Source organism: Festucalex cinctus, chromosome 5 (genome assembly GCF_051991245.1).
Source record: "Festucalex cinctus isolate MCC-2025b chromosome 5, RoL_Fcin_1.0, whole genome shotgun sequence".
NCBI classification, from domain to species: Eukaryota; Metazoa; Chordata; class Actinopteri; order Syngnathiformes; family Syngnathidae; genus Festucalex; species Festucalex cinctus.
The window spans coordinates 25,951,930-25,974,993 of record NC_135415.1 but is presented as its reverse complement, the minus strand read 5'-3'; the positions used below and the strand labels follow the sequence as shown (position 1 = coordinate 25,974,993).

At 42.1% G+C, this 23,064-nt stretch overlaps 1 protein-coding gene across 2 annotated transcripts in view; it reads right to left on the bottom strand.

Moving 5' to 3' along the window:
• The window catches only part of unc5db (unc-5 netrin receptor Db), a 168,481-nt gene that overhangs the window by 63,839 nt on the left and 81,578 nt on the right, over positions 1-23,064 (bottom strand). For both annotated transcript variants that reach the window (XM_077522285.1, XM_077522286.1), the window contains exons 3-4: positions 8,580-8,723; positions 6,662-6,765 (exon numbers count right to left, since the gene is read on the bottom strand). In XM_077522285.1, the coding sequence (XP_077378411.1) occupies positions 6,662-6,765; positions 8,580-8,723 (248 nt within the window). The remainder of the gene's footprint in view (positions 1-6,661; positions 6,766-8,579; positions 8,724-23,064) is intronic.

Here is a 23,064-nt window from a genome sequence, read left to right as displayed (position 1 = left end):
ACAAACAACCATACACACTCACAAGCACACCTAGGGACAATTCGGAGCACCCAATTAACCTGCCATGCATGTCTTTGGAATGTGGGAGGAGACCGGAGTACCCGTAGAAGACCTACGCGGGCACGGGGAGAACATGCAAGCTCCACCCAGGAACCCTGGACTCGAACCAGAGTCCTCAGAACTGGGAGGCGGACGTGCTAACCAGTCTTCCGCCCTGCTTCGTTCTTGTTTACAGCAAAACTGATGTTTGTTTATGTACCGCACTTTGTATACAGCAACGTCTGTTCTTAAAGCGCTTTATAAATAAAGTTGAGTTGAGTTGATTGATAATGAGTAAGTTCCTCTGCGTCTTCTGTCGGAAATGATCTGCCCTGATTTATCGAAGATTCTCTCAGAAAGGACTGACATTGCTACAGTCCAGCATTTTTTTTTCCATTTTCAGAAACTATGTTCTGCCTTTGGATTGTCAATAAAGTTTAAATGTGTCCAGATATATCTCCTTTTATAGTCCTGCTTTTTCTTAATTTTTCCATAGTGTGTTGTCTTCTTGCTCTGTTTCTGTCTCTCCCTCCCACCCCTGTAGCCACTCCCGGCTCTTCTGCAGTCAGAGACTTCAGAGACTAGTTGTCAATTACTCTCTGACAAATAATAATTGACAATCATGTGCAGGCTCTTTGAAGTTAATGATGAGAGTGGCTCACTGCCTCTGTTTCATTTGCAACTGACAGACACATCGTTTGATTTGCAGTTTTACGATTCAATGTAAAAAAATTTAAAAAATGGTCCGCAAACAGTGTGAAATGTGAAACTGTATTTTGAGCTTTATGTGTGGCATTCTCCAGGAACGACAACGTAACTTACGATAAGCGCAATATCGTGCCACAATATCGTCGTCGTCATGTTCACGATATTTAAAAGCAATACATCTGTTACAAAAAAGTCAGGTTGATTTCTACTTGTGTAGTTCTAGCACCCTCTGGTGGCTATTTTTTTTTTTAGTGCAATTAAATTTTCATTAGGCATGTTTTGGCCCTTCTATGGTTCAAATCCGCGCTAATGGTCAGATGAAGGTGAACGTAATATTTTTTCTTAGTATGAGATCTTTTTTTTTTAAACAAAATTGTAACCTTTTTAAAGATCGCCAAGCTACCCACAATATCGTGATAATTATCGTATCGTGAACTTCATATCGTGATAATATCGTATTGTGATGTTTGCATATCGTTACATCCACCTGTACTTGACCCTGAATTTTAAGCATAACTAGACAGGACAACCACAGATATTCAAGCCATTACACATTCAAAGGAAGCAGTGGAACCAATTAGCAGAAAGAACGAAGGTAACTAATTAGGAATGGCAAATTTAGTGATGCTTTGCTGCTTCTGCCCTGTGAAAATAGCTGCGTCGTTGCATTTGCAAATTGCATTCATAGTGCGTCAGGACAGCCTGTGCTGACGGATTTATACAAAGTACACAGGCACCCTTCAAATTATGTATGGATGTAAATAGTAAGTGCCTGTGGGCATGCAGACCCTGAGTAAATAGAAATGACACATATGGCCGAGGGATGATGGATTGCGGTATGTATGGACATGAATAAAATGATAATAAACATCACAACAATGGTACCATTTCTCACTTTCCGGTGTTTTCCCCACACGCACTGTATTTCGGTCAGGTGTCTTTCGATAAACACCTGCTGTGAGACTTGCTTTTTCTTCAAGATATGGAAATGCAGGTACTACATATATTTGTCTTACAACTCTTTCTGCAAAAAAAAAAAAAAAATACTGTTTTCTTGACAATTAAGAAAGCTTTTCCCCAAAGTGTTCGTTGGCAGCAAATCATTTTGCCTTGCTAGTAAGACAAGATAATGAAGATAAAATGCCTGCTGTGACAATGCCTAATTACTTTGCGATTAAAGTCATCAGTCACCGAATAGATGTCGTCAGAAGTGGCGTCCCACAGCCGTGTCCATTTCTATCGTATGTATTTGTATATTAGTTTTCTTGTGATTTGAAAGAAGCAATTACGAAGTCACACCAGTGGGTCCTTGCTGCGTTTTAGGCCACATTATTTGTTTGCGGTTGGTTTAAGAAAAAAAAAAAGAAAAAGAAAGTTGTATGTTCGAGAGAGAGAGAGAGAGAGAGAGAGAGAGAAAGAGAGAGAGAGAGAGAGAGATGTCTAATAGGCAAATTTGTTTGAGTTTGGACATGGTCTTCAGTGTCACCTTTGACAACGGCGTTTCAAGGAGGCCGGTCGAACATCAAGGCATCCACCCTGTGATTTCATTACCCAGACTGCCCCTGAAGGTGACCTCCCTCAGGCCTTCTCAGTGGACCAGGTCCCCCCCATCTCCTGAACTCATTCACTCCCAGCCATTTTCCCAGAAACAATTCTGTTCGCTCCCGACTGTTTTACTGGATTTTGACTGATTTTGCAAGGCCCACAGAATATTGTGTTCTATTGCTATAAAAGCATGGAACCTATCAAAAGAAAGATGAAAGTCTCTTTTTTCATCAGGAAAAAAAAAGAAGTATGTTTCTATCTGTTTCCGTTTTGCAGCAATTAGCATTAGAAGAGAGCTTAGTTTCATCAGTTTTGCAGTTGAGAGGCTGCATCAAAGCCTTGTGTATGCTCTAGCATAAAAAATCAAAACAAAAAAAACGTATAAATACGTCTTTGGGACACTTGGAACATTAAAAAACGTATTTATACGTTATTGGGAGTAAAACAGTGTGCATTTACACACAAAGATGACATTTACGGATGATTATAAGCTCTGAAATGTGTTGACTGAAAGAGGACAGAAACGCAGCGTTATGAGTGACACTGTAGCCATCATTGAAGTTTATGAGGGTGATGATCAAGACCTTGTCAGCCGACACTTCCTTCACCCACTTGTGTGTTTTGTTTCTCTCAACCAAGTGGCCATTTGATGTCACAGGGACTCAGCTCAAACACTGAACTTCAGCGTCCGCTATAATTAGAAAAATCTCTTCTGAGTCATGCTGAGTCAAGGCAGGGTTACAATTGAGCATGATTGCTTCCCCTTTGGCAGAAACTCTCAGTCCCCTGTAGTCAACGTTAATTGCTGACAAAATTTCGTGGATTACACATCTTTGTCTGACATTCTCTGAGGGCTAGGGAATGCCGATGATACCTTCAGGGAAGTAAACCCGAGGAGACAGGGTGAATCCTCTAGATGGATTCTCCCTGAAAACAATCAACAGGGCACGTGTAGCCGGTTCGCAAGCACAAATTCCCGCAGACGCTTTCAACTCAGTGTGGCTGAGTGTGCTCATTTAAACACCAAACCAAATAGCAGCAGATAGAGTAGCACAAGCTATCTGTGCCTCAGTGGTGCTATCCCTGTCTGGAGGTTAATCAGAAAAGATATGGAGGCAAACACAAAGTCGGTTTGATCCCTTGTTGCTTTTGCAAATGCCGGTTCTCCTCACCCCCTGCGGCATGACGTACTACATTGCGCTTCCAATGTGTTTTAGCTAAATTAAAAACAAGAATGGACTGGGAGAGAGTCGGATCTTCACTTGGTTTAATCGTGACACTCATCTTCTCCTTGTTAGAAGTCATTATCTGACCAGTGGAAAAAAAAACAGCAGCATTAGAAAAGAGGTATTTTCATGGTAAATTTGGGATCTTGAAATGATGACATGTTTGGGAGGATCACAACAATATCTTGGTAAAGCTGAACAAACTGAAGATTTATCATAGAGCTTGTTTTTTTCTTGGTGCCTGGGCTCAGATAGTCTACTCGAACAACTACCGAGGATTTATCTTGGATTAAAGCGAGGTTCACATTTTGCTGTTCATTTCACACTTATTTTCAGAGATACACCTTAAAGGAATGTCATGGTTCTAATGTACTCATTTGTCCAAAAGTTAGAAATATCTGCTTCGTGTTGATTTCTTGCGGGGGGGCAGTGAAAGGTTGGTCTTGGATCAACAACACTAAAATGAAATACAAGTAATAACTAAGCCACCACTCTGACAGTGAACAGGCAAATTGCATTTCACTTTATTGGATGGACAATGCCAATATGCAATTGCGTGGAAACCAGACTCATCACTTTACCAGCAGTTGTTGCATCAAGTGCATTTCTGAGGCAGGTCAAACCGGAGCAAACCAAGAGCAGATGTGACATCATAAAAACAACATGAACGTCGTGGGAATAATGTAGGTGAACGCGTCTGCTTTTGAAATAAAGGCTTCCAGTGCCGTCAGCTTTCTGTTGATTTAACTCTATGACCACCAAAAACGTTTAATGACGATGACTAAAATCACAACGTATGCCGCCACAAACTTTAATCGACGTCAACTACGTTTGTTTTTTTGTTTTTTTAATCAATGGGCAGTGTAACGTCTAAGTGCAGTGCTGCCTGGTCATTGGGTTGTGGAATCAAAAACAGTCGCTAACTATGGCCAGCAGATGGCGGCATTGTATCTCTTTTCAATGGGCTGCCGGTGTATGGAATTACAATGAAACGTGACAAGGATGACGTGAATGATCGAAGCCTTTGTCATATTAAATCGAATCCACAGAGCGTCACTAAACAAAAAAATATTAGCGCAAAAAAATATTAGCGACAAAGTCACTTTGTGCACAAAATTTATATTTCACAAAAAGCTTGTTGTCTCCTTATTTTTCTATTTTCACTCGATTGACACTCAAGTAACCTATTTTTAAATGGTGATTACTAAAGAACGGAATTAGGTAGGAATATATATATATATATATATATATATATATATATATATATATATATATATATATATATATATATATTTTTTTTTTTTTTTTTCATTTTATTTTTTTTTTTCCGTAATGAAAGATGAGTTAAAATGCTCGAAATCAGCTGGCGCTGTCGGGGTAGTTTTTTGGATAAATATGTGGCAGTAAAATAGTTTTTACTATTTACAGATTTTCATCGTGTCTAGCCGGACACGTTTTGCGGATATCCGGTATTATTTGGCGGGTCTTTTGTAGACAACAGTAAAAACATGGTTAGATCTTTGTAAGTAAAAGGACTACGTATGAGGTTGTGATTTTGGTCTTTACTACTCTTGTCTATTTTTATCTGCTCAGTGGATTCTGTAGCACTGAGATGACATCAGCACCATCCTCCATTCCCAAGCCGAATCATTTATACAGTGAGGGTCCACAACTAATCTCCACCTAAAAACTGTGACCTGCACAGATATTTTAGATAGCCAGTCTTATGGTCACTGGACCAGGTATGGAGTAGACATTTGACATTTCAATTGACGAAGACCCGGTGACCTTTTTTCTCGAAGACATTTTAAATGTGGTATTTAAAATGTCAGACAGGAAGGCTGATCCCACTATAAGATTCAATTGCTATTTTCGGAGGAACACTTGAATTTACCATAGGTGGTGATTTAAAAGCTAAAATACATCATCAACACTCACACAAGTCACAGTCAATTACCATATTTTCCGCACTATAAGGCACACTGCATTATAAGGTGTACCTTCAACGAATGACATATTTTAAAACTTTTTCCATATATAAGGCGCTACAGTAGAGGCTGGGGTTACGTTATGCATCCATTAGATGGTGCTGCGCTAAAGGGAATGTCAACAAAACAGTCAGGTAGGTCAGTCAAACTTTATTAATAGATTACAAACCAGCTTTGTGACAACTCCATTCACTGAATAAACAGCTGTTTTGTTATTTTCTCTGAGGTAAAGTATTAGTATTAGCTAGCGATCCAAGATGGCGGGATCTTCTGCGCATGCACGTCACCGATAGCTTCTTGACAGCGAGACCTGTTGCGGCTCAATATTGATCCATATATCAGGCGCACTGAATTATAAGGCGCATGGTCAGCTTTTGAAAAAATTGAAAAGGCTTTTAGGTGCGCCTTATAGTGCGGAAAATACGGTAATTGGGAGATATAGCAATTTAAATGGTAAGTCTTTGTCAATATAAAATTGGTCTGTAGTATCCGATTAATGATAAAACTACTGATGGTGGCAGAAGTCATTTTTGTGAGATAAATAAAGAAATAAATAATTTCTTCCATCACCATTCTCAGCTACAGAATTCACCTTCTACTAATTCATGTCAGGTGAGAAGAGAAAGACAAACCTCAAACATTCTGTGTTAGTAACACATTCTGCATGCAGGGCGAGGGGTATTTAAAAACAGGTTATTCGGGAGGATATAAATGTGACATATCACATCCGATTAGGAAGTGCAAATGCAGCCAAGAGAAATCGTACCCACATTAGTGTCAAGTGGACCAAAACACGATCTAGTCGGAACAATTTCCCACTTACCGTCACAGCTTAGTCAGTTCTAAAACTTCTTTCACTTGTTGGATATTTCGAACATTGGAATTTCACAAACTGTCCTGGCATTTAAGACAGTTTGGCCTAATGTTATGATGCTACCTTTGCTGAGTCAGTGTCGGTGCTGGTGGTATCAAACAAGTATTATCAATCTCCGAAAGGTCACAGGAAGCAGAAAAGACGTTGCCATCGACTGACCGCGTTTCTGAGTTTAATCTGGATGAATAACGTGAGACTCTCGATTCACATCTTGCTCTGCTCAGAGGGAGTATTTGCTTCTCGTCTTTCAGGAGAGAGGGAAAGAGGAGTGTCCGTCATACCTCTGCCACGGGCACTCCCTCCGGAGGGCGACAGTGCAGAACGATCATCCCATTGATTGGCACTTCCTTCCCTTGGGGGTCCTGCTCAAAGTTTTTTCTCAGGTCTGTGTGGGGAGATAAGAGGCAACTGTCAGGTGTCAAGTGTGACCGCCATCTTTGCATCAATCCACTCCACCTCAAAATGGCCACCCTGACCCATTCTATGTAGGCGATCTGTTTACAAGGTGGTTTTGAGGACACGCTGGATGGTAGCTCACGAAGATCGCTCTTGGGCATTCAATACAATCATACAATAGACAGAATTTTTTGTTTGGGAATAAAAGATTTAATAGATATGCATTGACACCCAGTAAAAAACTAAAAACAAAGAAACATTGTATGGCAGTCAGAATTTGCCCTCCAGCAATAAATGAGTTTTAAAAAGGTTTCACACAGCTCACAAGGGAGCATATCTGCCTGTGCATACAGTACAAGAGCTGGAAAGTGGTAATGAGCAAAAATAATAAATGATAAATATAATAAATCTGATTTTGTTCATTTATCTTTTCTTGTATTTCACGTTTTTATAGAATACAGATTGGTGTCTTTTTAAATTTGAATCGGATGAGTTTACTGTTGTATTGTCCTCATGACTGCCAGAAAAAAAAGCCTTTAAAAGTTGTTGAGACAAAATGGCAAACAAACTGGTCTTAAAAGATAAACTGACTAAACAAATGTCCATCCATCTTCTACCACTTATCCGAGGTCGGGTCGCGGGGGCAGCAGCTTTAGGAGGGAAACCCAAACTTCCCTCTCCCCAGCCACTTCAACCAGCTCCGCCGGCGGGATCCCAAGGCGTTCCCAGGCCAGCCGGGAGACATAGTCTCTCCAGCGTGTCCTGGGTCGTCCCCGGGGCCTCCCGCCGGTGGGACATGCCCGGAACACCTCCCCAGGGAGGCGTCCAGGAGGCATCCGAACCAGATGCCCGAGCCACTTCAGCTGGCTCCTCTCAACGCGGAGGATATTGTGTTCTATTGCTATAAAAACATGGAACCCACCAAAAGAAAGATTTAAATGTCTTCTTTCATTTGGAAAAAAACATATGTTTCTATATTTTTCCGCTTTGCAGCAATTGTCATTAGAATATAGCTACGTTTCACTATATTTACAAATCTAATAAAATTGTAGTTGAGCTTTTTTTTCAACATAGCCCTGGTTGATCTCTTATACTCTGCGGCCGCCTCCTGGACGTTTGTGTAATAACTACCATTTCTTCAACCATTCTTTGCAGTTGAGAGGCTGCATGAAAGCCTTCTGTATGCTCTAGCATATAAAAAAAAACAACAACCTCCAATTGATTCAATAAAATGATGACTATAGGGCCATCACTATTGATTATTCTATTGATTATTGCATTGATTAATCCAATAATTGAATAAAATTTTATTTCGCATTAAAGTGCATTACAAAACCATTTTTCTCTAATTAATGTTGATTAACCAATTATTTTTGTTCTATTCGGATTTCTTGTGATTTAATAAAACAACAAAACATAAATTCAGCAATATCAATGAGAGGAATTGATGTACTCACCGAACTTTTTGAAACAACAGTAATGCAGTCACTGGTTCGGTGATTGTTTTCCAAAGTAAAAGTAAATGTTTGCAAATGTCTTATTTTGATTAAGTACATTAAGATAATCGGTCTACTCGACGACTAATTATTATTGTTGACAGACTGGATTTGGCGTATTAGGACAATTTTAATTTTAAATAATAGCTCTCAAAGATTACTCGATGATTAAAATAGTCGTTGATTAATTTGATAATCGATTACTTGTCGATTAATCAATTAATTTTGACAGCCCTACTCCAGTCCCCAACCTCTGCTATGAAGTAATGTAGTGTTGCTGCAGCGGATGAATTCCTGAACTACTCACAGGCGATGCGGACTGTTGCCTTGCGACTCTTGGAGGTACCCAAGTGACTCCACGCCACGCAGAGACACCAGTAGTCTTCTGGGCCATGGAAATCCTCTACCTGCTGACGGGATACGTTGATCATCACCTCCCTCACCTTGAGCCCTATGAAGAGAAGAGAATATTTATTTGTTTTTTTCCACATTTATATATGAGAATGGTTTCATCTCGCACATCTGGATTCGTGCGAACAGCCAAATTGCCTCAGCTTTTATAGCTGAAAAAAAAACAAAAGCCATACAAGTTGGGTTTTTATCAGTTACCAATCGTACTTGCAATTCCGGCAGAGTTACTGGTGAGAAGTGAGAATGAAGAGTTTTGAAATCTTAATGGAAAGCTTCACACTGAGAATTCACGCGCAATACTTACATGCTGTGTGTCGGCGTTTGTGTGTAACTTATCCACGGGTTTTGCAGGAATATTTTTGCAAGTTCTTTTAAAAGGCTTTTATACTATATCTGGGCCCGGTTGTTCAAAACTGATTTATAGCTTTAACCATTGGTAAAGCAGATTTAACCGACCGTTACCTTTAACCGGCTGTTACCTTTCTGTTAAAGTTAACACACCTAAGGAAGCAATCCCGTTCGCTCCCGGCTGTTTTACTGGATTTTGACTGATTTTGCCAGGCCCACAGAATATTATGTTCAGTTGCTATACAAGCATTGAACCTACTTAAAGTCTCTTCTTTCATCCGGAAAAAAAAGTATGTTTCTATCTGTTTCCGTTTTGCAGCAATTAGCATTAGAAGAGAGCTAAGTTTCATCAGTTTTCACAAATCTATTTAAAATTGCAAGTAATTTAGCTTTTTTTTCTACATGGCCCTGGTTGATCTCCTTTGCTCTGCTCCCACCTTCTGGCCGTTTGTGTAATAACTACCATTTCTGCAACCGTTCTTTGCAGTTGAGAGGCTGAATCAAAGCCTTCTGTATGCTCTAGCATAAAAAAAACAAAAAAACAAAAACGTATAAATACGTCTTTGGGACACTTAGAACAATAAAAAAAGCGTATTTACACGTTATTGGGAGCAAATGAGTTAACGGCGGGTTAAGAATTTAACCGGCGGTGAGGGGTTAAACGGTGGTTAAAATAACCGAGAATTGAACAACTGGGCCCTGAACATTGTAAACATTTCTTCGGGAAACATCGCTAGTAGCAGGAAAGAAACCCTGTCCTGCTCTATATTTCAGTAAGCTGAACAACGAAACAAGGACACTTTATTTATCCTTTGAAAGACTAATTTAATAATGTAGACAGCAAAGCTTCAAAAAGCAGATGTAGATCTATTCTGTAAGTGAATGCAAGAGCATATAACATGTGATGTAACAAAAACGGTACTACGATAAGGTGCCACTACACAATACTTTTCTAATGTGAAATGCATTGTGTCGGAAGACGAAAAACACCGTGTCGGAAAATCCCCTCAGACAACTTCAAATTGTTTGTCACCCTGTCACGACGCCTGAGATCGGCACACACACACACACACACACATTTTAATCTGATTCATCGGCTTAAGGCAGATGTGTGTTCTCATTACTCCTCAGAGTCTCTGTAGCCTGCAGGACCTCATTCACTCTGTTGGATTAAAGGGAAGACATGTGGAATGCACTGGGACTTTTGTGGTGCCACTCTGATAAATAATGCTTTAATCTGACAAGCTCTTACTGAAGTCAAACGGCTACATACGGCGGGTGCGCAGTTTGAAAAAGATTGAGCAGACGTCAAAATGAAAACCAATTAAACCCATCTAAATGGCAGAGGAGGAGCCATGTTGCTGTCCACAGGAAAATTCAATTGGAAACATTTCAAAGTGGTGGTGGATATAAATGACATACCGTAGCAATTCTAATCACTGGACTTGTGAAATACTATATATTTGTTGTATATGTTACAATTCTTAATCAACAGTAGTAGTAGTAGTAGTAAATCAAATTTAGTCAGTTGTATTTTTTCAGTTGCATTCAAATCAATACTGCCTTCACCAGGTGAATACCTGAATTCGACTAAAATAGTGATTCGGGTGTTTGGAGAGCGCCACAAAGGCACTCATTTAAATGATGCTCCAGAAAATATGCCTTAGTCCAGTTTAAACAATACTTGTAAAATGTGTAAAATTCTGGATGGGAGAGGGAGAATTATTAAAAAAAAGAAAAAAAAAAGAAGGGGAGATAATAAAAGATAATATTTAATTATTATTATTATTTGTTTTTTTTTTCAATTTCAGGTCACTTTGTACCATACACTGTACACTGTACCGTACGCTGACATACTAGGATTACGAAAAGATGGCTCGTTGAAGTACCTCACACTGGTCACTAGGGATGTAACAATAAGGGCAATATCGTGATATCGTGATATTAAAACTGCCACAATATCGTCGTCGTCATGTTCACAATATTTAAAAGGAACACATCTGTTAAAAAAAATCCGGTTGATTTCCATTTGTGCAGTTCTAGCACCCTCTAGTGGCTAGTATATTAGTGCAATTTAATTCTCCTTAGGGATGTTTTGGCCTTCTATGTTTAAAACCTATGCTAACTGTCAGATGAAGAGGAACAGAATCTGCTTGTGAAGCGACCAATGTGTGCTTGCATTAGCAAGTAAGTGCCTCAATATTGTTATGAGAGATTGTAGGTGGTTTATATGCATTGCTGTTATGTACAAAAGCACAATGTTGTGTTTTTTTTTAGTATGAGCTCTTTTTTTTTTTTTTTTTTTTTTTTTTTTTTTTTTTTTACAATATTGGCTGGAGGGGTGTAAACACTTTCTTTCCACAGAAACGTCCCGCTGTTTACAAAACAAACACAAAAACTACAGGCTGGGGGGGACAAAATCACCACCAGACATCAGAGAAGCCCAGAGCTGTAAATCGAGAAGAAGTTTGTCTGTTTAAATCCTGTATTTAAAAAGGGCCTTTTCCTGAGTGAAAAGGGCAGACTGCGCCTTTAACAATTCAAGTCAAACAAAGAGCCAAAGAATAATAATCATCATCATCATCATCATCATCATCATCAGTGTTTATGTTGCAAAGCTTTACCAGAACTTTTTTTTTTTTTTTTAAGTTTATTAAGTTTATAAGACATGCCCTTCCATATATTCCAAACTACGGAGCCCCAAAGGTGACATGGTAGAAAAAAACAACAACTTTGCGTTCCCTCGCAAAACATTTTGCGTTCCCTCGCAAAACAACTTTGCGTTCCCTCGCAAACTTTGCGAGGGAACGCAAAGTTGCTTTGCGAGGGAACGCAAAGTTGTTTTCTTCGCCTGCCATGTCACCTTCGCTGCGCCGTGAACACTTCCGGGTCATCTTCCATGTGAACAAAAGCGACGAGGATGGAACGTTTGTAAACATGAAACAAAATAGTGGTAAAGCTTTCCCAAAGCGACTAGGATGGAGCATGTATTTTTCCACTCCTTTGTTTACACGTCGCTTTTGTTCACATGGAAGATGACCCGGAAGTGTTTACGGCGCAGCGAAGGTGACATGGTAAGCGGAAAAAACAACTTTGCGTTCCCTCGCAAAACAACTTTGCGTTCGAACGCAAAGATTGCGAGGGAACGCAAAATGTTTTGCGAGAGAACGCAAAGTTGTTGTTTTTTTCTACCATGTCACCTTAGGGGCTCCGTACAAAACTGACATGCATTTCGGGTGTGTACGTTCTTTTTTTAATTTTATTTTATTTTTTATCTCTCTGTGGCTGGCACTTCTTATTCACAGCCTCAAAAAGAGAGTGAGACACAAACATAATTCATAATTTTTCCAGCAACAGCTGAGGGCTGCCAAGTGACAATGTGTGTGTGGGAAGAGAGATTGTGGAGAAAATAATAAGTAATGACTTTCCGTGATGGTGTAAAAAGCCCGAGCAGAAAAAAGGAGTGAAAGAAAACAGAGAGCGAGAGGGAGGGAGGGAGGGAGGCGGTAAGCATTGTAACACAGCAGCGCACTCCTGAAGTTGAAACGGAAAGTGTTGACAGGTGGCTTGCCTGACAGATGAAGACGAGTGCTGCCATTGTGTCATCTGTCATCCTTATTTGTTTATTGTCACAACAGTGTTGACAAGGCTCATTAGAGGAAGCCATTTGAGCTGTTTCTTCCCAACTTAGAACAGTTCTTAACTTGTTAAATCCATCCAAAATTATCTATCTATCTATCTATCTATCTATCTATCTATCTATCTATCTAATTGAATTTAAAAAAAATAATGAAGCAGTCTATTGCTGATTAATTTCTAAAACAAAATGAGAATGAAGAGGAGAATGATGGTGGTAAAGGAGGGCCAGCAGAAGGTGCCAAATCAAATGAGTACATATATATTTGTTACTTTTTTTTTTAATTATTATTATTTTAGATATGTGCATTTGAGATTTTTTAAAATTATTATTATTTTATTAATTTTGTATGTGTAATTATGGTAATCTATTGTTCTAATTAGAAAATACTCATTTTAAACATAATTATAAATGGTCATTAAAATTGCATATTTACACTGTCAAAATTAATCAAATTGAATGAAATACGGTAATTCAATTTAATGTCTGTCTGCCCGTCTAGCGGTCTATCTACTGACTAATCTACTAATTGATTGATCACTTTTTAAGAAAGGACATATAACTTGGTGAGGATACGATCTACAGTACATGATGATATCTGAAAGGATGAAATTGAAGACATTCAATTCCAAAGAACAAGAAAACAGTTATAGAATTAAACACATAAAAAATTATATCTAATGTATTTATTCATTTGAGATGACCATATTTTCCGCACTATAAGGCGCACCTAAAAGCCTTCAATTTTTTCAAAAGCTGACCATGCGCCTTATAATCCAGTGCGCCTTATATATGGATCAATATTGAGCCGCAACAGGTCTCGCTGTCAAGACGCTATCGGTGACCCTGCACGATCGGTGACGCGCATGCGCAGAAGATCCCGCCATCTTGGATCGCTAGCTAATACTAATACTTTACCTCAGAGAAAATAATAAAACAGCTGTTTCTTTAATGGCTATGGTTCTATGGATCCATGTTGGTTCTTTAATGGTTTAATGGCTGCTTATTTACAGCTTACTGATAGAACTGAACAAAAAATAAATAAATAAATCAACAGAATGAATCCCAGCAGGGCTTAAAATAAAATTTCTCAACTAGAGACATGTTGCGCTATTTAATGTGGGTAGATAATGATTGTTAACAAAGGGGCTTGTTATTGCACCCGTTGCTAATGTGCCACTTATCTATTGTCTCTGTGCAACATTGTGCAGCAGGCATGAAATATCAGTGGGACCCTAAAGGCACAAATTAATTTGAGGTTCCTTATCATCATCATCTTTTCATTACTATTCGGTGCTGTTGCTAGGTCAGCAAGTTAGATATATCTTGCACTTTAATTCATTAATTTATTTATTTAAGTGTTTAAGTTATGTCCTAGAGATCTATGCAGGCGACTGCTTCGCCCGTGTCACATTGGATGTCAAGCTCCTTGATTTTAGAATTCATTTTGTGGGAACAGTCTGGCAGATACTCCTACCTAAGTGTAATCCTGAAGACAAGAAGAGCTGGAAGAAAAATAGCAAGATGCTTTGACTGTGATGACTGTGACGCCTTGTATTTAAAGGTGACATGACAACAGTACCCCTCCGTGAACCAGCACCTTAACGTGGTGGGGGGGTTTGCGTGTCCCAATGATCCTAGGAGCTATGTTGTCTGGGGCTTTATGCCCCTGGCAGGGTCACCCATGGCAAACAGGTCCTAGGTGAGGGGCCAGACAAAGAACGGCTCAGAAGACCCTTATGACGAAAACGAACTTTGGAGACGCGTTTCCCTCGCCCGGACGCGGGTCACCGGGGCCCCCCTCTGGAGCCAGGCCTGGAGGCGGGGCTCGCTGGCGAGCGCCTGGTGGCCGGGCCTGCACCCATGGGGCCCGGCCGGGCTCAGCCCGAAGAGGCAACGTGGGTCCCCCTTCCCACGGGCTCACCACCGGTGGGAGGGGCCAAAGGGGTCGGGTGCAGTGTAGGCTGGGTGGCAGCCAAGGGAGGAGACCTTGGCGGACCGACCCCCAGCTACAGAAGCTGGCTCTTGGGACATGGAATGTCACCTCTCTGGCAGGGAAGGAGCCCGAGCTGGTGTGCGAGGCCGAGAAGTTCCGACTAGACATAGTCGGACTCGCCTCCACACACAGCTTGGGCTCTGGTACCAGTCCTCTTGAGAGGGGTTGGACTCTCTTCCACTCTGGAGTTGCCCACGGTGTGAGGCGCAGAGCAGGTGTGGGCATACTTATTGCCCCCCGGCTCGGCGCCTGTACGTTGGGGTTTACCCCGGTGGACGAGAGGGTAGCCTCCCTTCGCCTTCGGGTGGGGGGACGGGTCCTGACTGTTGTTTGTGCATATGCACCAAACAGCAGCTCAGAGTACCCACCCTTTTTGGAGTCCTTGGAGGGTGTGCTGGAGTGCGCTCCCTCTGGGGACTCCCTCGTCCTGCTGGGAGACTTCAACGCTCACGTGGGGAATGACAGTGAGACCTGGAGGGGCGTGATTGGGAGGAACGGCCCCCCTGATCGGAACCCGAGCGGTGTTCTGTTATTGGACTTCTGTGCTCGTCACGGTTTGTCCATAACGAACACCATGTTCAAGCATAAGGGTGTCCATATGTGCACTAATTGGCACCAGGACACCCTAGGCCGCAGTTCGATGATGCACCATTAACACTGTGTATAGTGGCGATGGGGTGCTGCTGACCTCGACTCGGGACGTCGTGAAGCGGTGGGGGGAATACTTCGAAGACCTCCTCAATTCCACCAACACGTCTCCTTTTGAGGAAGCAGAGTCTGGGAACTCTGGGGTGGGCTCTCCTATCTCTGGGGTCGAAGTCACTGAGGTGGTTGGAAAGCTCCTCGGTGGCAGGGCCCCGGGGGTGGATGAGATCCGCCCAGAGTTCCTAAAGACTCTGGATGTTGTGGGGCTGTCGTGGTTGACACGCCTCTACAACATCGCGTGGACATCGGGGATAGTGCCTCTGGATTGGCAGACCGGGGTGGTGGTCCCCCTTTTTAAGAAGGGGGACCGGAGGGTGTGTTCCAACTACAGAGGGATCACACTCCTCAGCCTCCCTGGTAAGGTCTATTCATGGGGTGCTGGAGAGGAGGGTCCGTCGGGAGGTCGAATCTCGGATTCAGGAGGAGCAGTGTGGTTTTCGTCCTGGCCGTGGAACAGTGGACCAGCTCTACACCCTCCGCAGGATCCTCGAGGGTGCGTGGGAGTTCGCTCAACCAGTCCACATGTGTTTTGTGGATTTGGAGAAGGCGTGTCCCTCTGGGAGTTCTGTGGGGGGTGCTTCGGGAGTACGGGGTGCTGGGCCCCTTGATACGGGCTGTTCGGTCCCTGTACGACCGTTGCCAGAGTTTGGTCCGCATTGCCGGCAGTAAGTCGGATTCGTTTCCGGTGAGGGTTGGACTCCGCCAAGGTTGCCCTTTGTCACCGATTCTGTTCATAACTTTTATGGACAGAATTTCTAGGCGCAGCCGAGGCGTGGAGGAGTTCCGGTTTGGTGGCCTCAGCATTGCATCTCTGCTCTTTGCAGATGATGTGGTGCTGTTGGCTTCATCAGGCCGGGGCCTTCAGCTCTCACTGGAGCGGTTCGCAGCCGAGTGTGAAGCGGCTGGGATGAGGATCAGCACCTCCAAATCCGAGACCATTGTCTCGTCTTCAGGTCGGGGATGAGATCCTGCCCCAAGTGGACGAGTTCAGGTATCTTGGGGTCTTGTTCACGAGTGAGGGTAGGATGGAACGGGAGATCGACAGGCGGATCGGTGCAGCGTCTGCAGTGATGCGGACTCTGTATCGGTCCGTCGTGGTGAAGAAAGAGCTGAGCCAAAAGGCAAAGCTCTCGATTTACCGGTCGATCTATGTTCCAACCCTCACCTATGGTCACGAGCTGTGGGTCGTGACCGAAAGAACGAGATCCCGGATACAACCGGCCGAAATGAGTTTCCTCCGCAGGGTGTCCGGGCTCTCCCTTAGAGATAGGGTGAGAAGCTCGGTCATCCGGGAGGGACTCAGAGTCGAGCCGCTGCTCCTCCGCATTGAGAGGAGCCAGCTGAGGTGGCTCGGGCATCTGGTTCGGATGCCTCCTGGACGCCTCCCTGGGGAGTTGTTCCGGGCATGTCCCACTGGCGGGAGGCCCACACGCTGGAGAGACTATGTCTCTCGGTTGGCCTGGGAACGCCTCGGGATCCCACCGGAGGAGCGGATTGAAGTGGCTGGGGAGAGGGAATTCTGGGTTTCCCCCCTGAAGCTGCTTCCCCCGCGACCCGACCCCGGATAAGCGGAAGAAGATGGATGGATGGATGGATGGATGGATGGATGACAACAGTGCATTCACACTTGTGTCACACGCTCGTGTCATCATCACCATCGTCCTTGCTGTGAATAACACGTGGCACTGGCTCCTATCCAGGGAGGGTCTGTAAAGCTCTGAACATTTCAAAGAAGGAGACATTGAACAGGGGACAGTCTCAGGCCCAGCTAGCATCCACTCTCTTCCTGAGGGATACCATGCTCAACTCTACAAACAGTATGACCATCTTTTAAAAACGGGATTTCAGAAATGCAGACAGGGAGCCCCTTGAATGAGAGAGACCAGCTGGTGATGGGAGTCCATGACATAAGTCCCATCCTAATAATAATCTGCATAGCCTAACACTCCCCCACCCCCCACCCCCCAACACACACAAAAACGCACATGCACACGCTAATGTACCGTATTTTACGCACTATAAGGCGCACCGCATTATAAGGCGCACCTTCAATGTATGACATATTTTAAAACTTTTTCCATATATAAGGCGCTACAGTAGAGGCTGGGGTTACGTTATGCATCCATTAGATGGTGCTGCGCTAAAGAGAATGTCAACAAAACAGATAGGTCAGTCAAACTTTATTAATAGATTACAAACCAGCTTTCTGACAACTCCGTTCACTCCCAAAATGAATAAACAGCTGTTTTATTATTTTCTCTGAGGTAAAGTATTAGTATTAGCTAGCGATCCAAGATGGCGGGATCTTCTGAGCATGCGCGTCACCGATCGCGCAGGGTCATCAATAGCGTCTTGACAGCGAGACCTGTTGCGGCTCATTACTAATCCATATATAAGGCGCACTGGATTATAAGGCGCATGGTCAGCTTTTGAAAAAAAAAATAAGGCTTTTAGGTGCGCCTTATAGTGCGGAAAATACGGTAAATGACGTATTCCTCTATGCTATTCTACTCTATGCAAATGGCTTGTGAAACCCACTCCAAAATCTGAATTGTTTTGAACGTAAGTGAGCCAAGAAAAAAAATAACAAATGTCTTTCTCTCTACTTATTAAGGAGTATTTCACTCATTTGAAATACTTTCGGAGAACGCAATTATTTTAAAAGTTGCTAATGTTACATTAGTAGCTTCTTCCACCAGAGACTCATTACGCATCAGCTCACCAACAAGGCTCATTAAAGGTGACAAGCGGCCTGGCTCCAGCAGGTATTGTTCTGAGATCACGGCCTGCTGTAGAATAACTGGAGTCACTATGAAGGCAGTTAAAAATGAATTCCCATAATAGCTATTGTGCAATAAATCAAACTGGTGTCAGGTGTGAGGAAAAAAAAAAGTGAGATACTTGAAAGGTGCAACTTTTATCTAACCCTAAACTACTTGGGCCCAATCCTCAGCTCTGTAATAAGTGGCAGTCCAACGCCACATCGTGTCTCCTTGAATAGGTATCATACGCGCTTTCAAAATATAATAAGAACAAAACTTGTACAGTTATGATGATAAACAAGTGCAATTAGAAGGCAATGAGATATTCAAAATCTTAATAAAAAGTGTTGAAGGCAGACGTCAACCCTCTCAAAAGAAAACAATATTCTCTGAAAATGTGTCTCATCACAGTGTGTCAAAGTGTGTGCAAGATATGAATAGTTATTTATTTATATTTTCACATTGATTATTAGCAGGTTTTCGCAATTCAAAAGTGCTAAGCGGGCAACCTTGAGGGAACCAGGGCTGATTGTGTATTCTAATGTTCCACCGCAAGTTGTAATATTCATGGGCACAATATTTTGAATGACTGCTGTTTTGTAAGGAGGACTCAAGGTTGCATCGCTCTGGATGTGGTACTACTCGATACAATGACATCTGTTGGATAGCAACTAAATTCTGTTGAAGCCCTACACCTGAAACTTTTTCTTTCCCGAAGCCATTTAAGTTTTTTATCGTTTCCCAAAAAACAAATATTCCCAAGTTCTGTCTAAAAAATGTTGATACCTCTAAGAGTTCTGTGAATGTTCTGGTATTAAAACTGACTTCTCAATCTGGTGTAAGTTCCTTTCTCTATCATGGAAATAAAATGAAATAAAATAAACCAATAGTTTTACAGTCTACTCTTCAGCAAACCTGTGGTCAGGCTAAATAAAATTATCTCTGGAACTGAGAGACGTTATCACCTCTTCATTTCCCCGAGGAGTATACAGTAAAGGTAAGGGGGAGTGTGTATATATATGTGTGTGAGGTGTATTGTCAGGGGCACATTCGGTTAACAACCCCATTAACTGGCTCGCAAAGCAACCCTAGAGCAACGATAACATCAATTCTGGCTTTAGAGGCCATTACGTATCAGGCAGAGATATACAGTACGTGCCCTGCCGGAAAAGTGAGTTGAAAAGTGGTGGCAGCAATGTCGCTAAAAGGCTGGTAAGGTGTCACCGCCCGTTTGTCAAATCCCACCGTCTATCCTGCCGTCAAGCCCTAACTTGACCATACAAATAAATAATGTTCCAACAAGTTCCCCAGGCTGCTTGGCAAGGAAGGACAGAGGCTGTTTATCTGCCGTAGTTGTGTCTCCATAATACACACACGCACAATATTTCTTGATGTGTACCAGACAGGGCCGCCGCACCCTATACGCAGAGTACGCATAGTGCATAGGGCACCATCGTCCGTGTGGGGCCCCATTTGCCTGTGGGCACAGTGCACGGATGCACTTAACATGTCGCATCCGTGAACACCCGTGCCTGGGGGGGGGAGTCTCACTCGTCGTGCAAGCGCCGGATGCGACATTACTACGTTTGTTTTCATCTTTTGATCCAACCCGTGTGAATTGCAAATGATGGTTGGTCTGCAAAAACTTGTTTGAACCAGTGCATGGCGCAACAAAAGGTTGGGGTTGGGTCTTTAACTCATTCACTCCCAGCCATTTTCACAGAAACAATCCCGTTCGCTCCCGGCTGTTTTACTGGATTTTGACTGATTTTGCAAGGCCCACAGAATATTGTGTTCTATTGCTATAAAAGCATGGAACCTATCGAAAGATTAAAGTCTCTTCTTTCATCAGAAAGAAAAAAGTATGTTTCTATCTGTTTCTGTTTTGCAGCAATTAGCATTAGAAGAGAGATAATTTTCATCAGTTTTCACAAATCTATTCAAAATTGTAAGTAATTGAGCTTTTTTTCTACATGGCTCTGGTTGATCTCCTTTGCTCTGGTGCCACCTGCTGGCCGTTTGTGTAATAACTACCATTTCTGCAAACGTTCTTTGCAGTTGAGAGGCTGCATCAAAGCCTTTTGTATGCTCTAGCATTAAAAAAACAAAAAACAAAAAAACAACAACGTATAATTACGTCTTTGGGACACTTAAAACATTAAAAAAAATGTATTTACACGTTATTGGGAGCAAATGAGTTAAGCTATGCAAACTATTATTGTTTGCATGAGAAATGCCTCCCACGCCGCGAAGAAAAAGACAATAAAATTTGGGGGCACCATCACACTTTTAAGCTTATGGCACCCAAAGGGGTAGCGGCGCCACTGGTACCAGACTATATGCACAACTTACAAGTATGTACGTAGCATGTGTACAATCTCAAATCAAGCCCCTTCATTACTCACAAAAGCTCATTCGATACAGATGCATACTGTAACTGCAATCTCGCTACAAACACATGCAAACACATTCCAATCATGCCAGATGGGAGGTCATAATGCGCATTAATTCTTCACAACAACGCGTGCCCCATGTGACAATATGTACATACTTTTTTAATATCGACAGCTTGCTCGCGGATCTGGTACATGCTGCAGTTTATGACGGCAAACGCCGCGTCTGCTTTCTGTTCACAGATGATAACATTCACACTCTACAGATGCCGCAAAGAAAGGTCAGGGGGGGTTTCACGCCCTTTCTCTTCCCTTCTGCTCCGTGGGTTACCAGTGAACAATAATATTCCATGGAGAAAGATGTTTGTGTGCTCCAACTGTTAAATAGCGACATTACTCAAAGGAAAGCTTAACTGCCTCAATTAAAGTCACATAAAGGAGAACGTTAGACTCCGAATGCCATGGCGGAGTCTTCTCTTTTTAGAGCAAACAAGGATGAAGAGTTTTCCCGTGGTAGAGCCAGGTGGATGCTGGTCCCCTCACACTCCCAAGTTGGATGCAGTCATAACAATTGTGCCAAGTGAGGTGTCACAGATGAATGACAGCTGAGTGGGAGGGGGCCAGAGAGCCCCCCAACACATTGGGGATCAGTCAGCTGATCACAGTCACAGTTTTTTTCATAGTTTGGCCGGGGGTGCGACTTATACTCTGGTGCGATTTATGTGTGAAATTAACACATTACTATATCATTTCACGTTATTTTTACACTAAACCGCAAGAGGGCGCTCTAGGCCTGTGTTGATAAGTTCAACATTGCATCGTCTACCTCCCGAGTTGGGGGAGTTGTTTAAAAGTGACACCGAGGATGAAGATTTCATTGGATTTAGTGATTTGGAGTGAAACTGATAGTTTGGTAAACTTGTTAGCATGTTCTTTATGCTGGAGTTATATGAATAACTTGTAGTGATGGGAACATAATTCACCCACGGAACGTTGAGACGAAGGGAGAGTTCCGGGTGGGAAGGTTTTGTGATGTGGAAAAGGGGAGTTAGCCTGTTAGCTTCTAGCTGAGTGGGGAGTTGCTGTTAAGACCTCAGAAGCTGATGTCAATAAAACGCCAGCTTTTGGCTCCGCCCTTCAACACTGCGCCTCCGACTCCCGTCACTGCTCGCTACAAACTCTTAATATGTTACGTCGTTACTGACATTACCAGGCATGTCAGTCATGTAACGTTAGTTTACCGTACACTTATTCAGCCTGTTGTTCTCTCTTTTATTTTTATTTTAAATTGCCTTTCAAGATGACATGTTTGTTTTTGGTGTTGGATTTTACCAAGTAAATTTCCCCCAAAAATGCGACTTATACTCCAGTGCGACTTATATATGTTTTTTCCTTCTTAATTATGCATTTTTTGTCTGGTTCGACTTATAATCCGGAGCGACGTATAATCCGAAAAATACGGTAACTACTTTCTATAGGATGAGTGAAAAGCTGACACCTTCCCCAGCTGATGAGGCGAGAGGCCCTCGACCAGTGGCGTCCCAAACTACAGCCCAGGGGCCATTTGTGGCCCGTCATCCAATTTCTAGCGGCCCACAGAATATACTAAAAATTACTCTGTGTCAAGGTCTGATGTAGGAATATTAATTAATATTATCGTACTGCTTGTCACCCTTTTTTTTTTTATTATTTATTTCCCAAAGCCACAGAGAGCTGAATGCGGCTCTGGAGCTGCGGGTTGCCGACTCTTGCCTTATACAAAACATCAGCTTTGTTGTTTTGAATCTGCACTTTCCTTATGATAAACTGATTTGGTAGAAATTCTGATATTTGATTTAAAGGGACAGTGACTTGACAAATTCAACGGATGAAATTCACACTAGTCTAAAAACAAGTGCATCTTCCTCACAATTATATAAAATGACCATATACATAATTTGTCCGTAATTAAGTTAATTTTACTGAAGCCTCACAGATTTGACATTTCAGCAGCTTTTAGTTAAATGAAGAAATATTAAAATGGATGAATGAAGCATATTTAAAGTTTGAAAAAAAGACCCTCAGATTATTCTTCGACTCCTCCCAAGGCATTGTTATAATAATATTGAGGTCTTGCTGGGCATCAAGCCCTGAGCCTTTAAATGAAAGTATAATGATTATTATTTCTATCCTCTGCATATCTTATATATCTTATCTCACCATTGTCACACAGCTATAATTTCTCTTGGTCTGGCAACCGGGATTTATTTAGTATGTATAAAGTGAAATTCATGTGAATGTGTTAAGCTTGCAGAGAATAGATCAGTCTCATTTTAAATGGAAAATCCATTGCTCTATGTTGCATAGGGTGGCATGCAAGAGTTTTTTTTGTTTTTTGTTTTTTTTTAATCACACTCTCTTATCCTTGACCATAGCACAAAATGTGAAGTGCAGCGCTCTGAATGACTCATTTATTCACATCAGTGGCCAATGTTTTGAATGGCAGCCATTCCATCAGTGTTCTTTTGATTAAAGATGTAGATAGAAGAATATATCTGTGT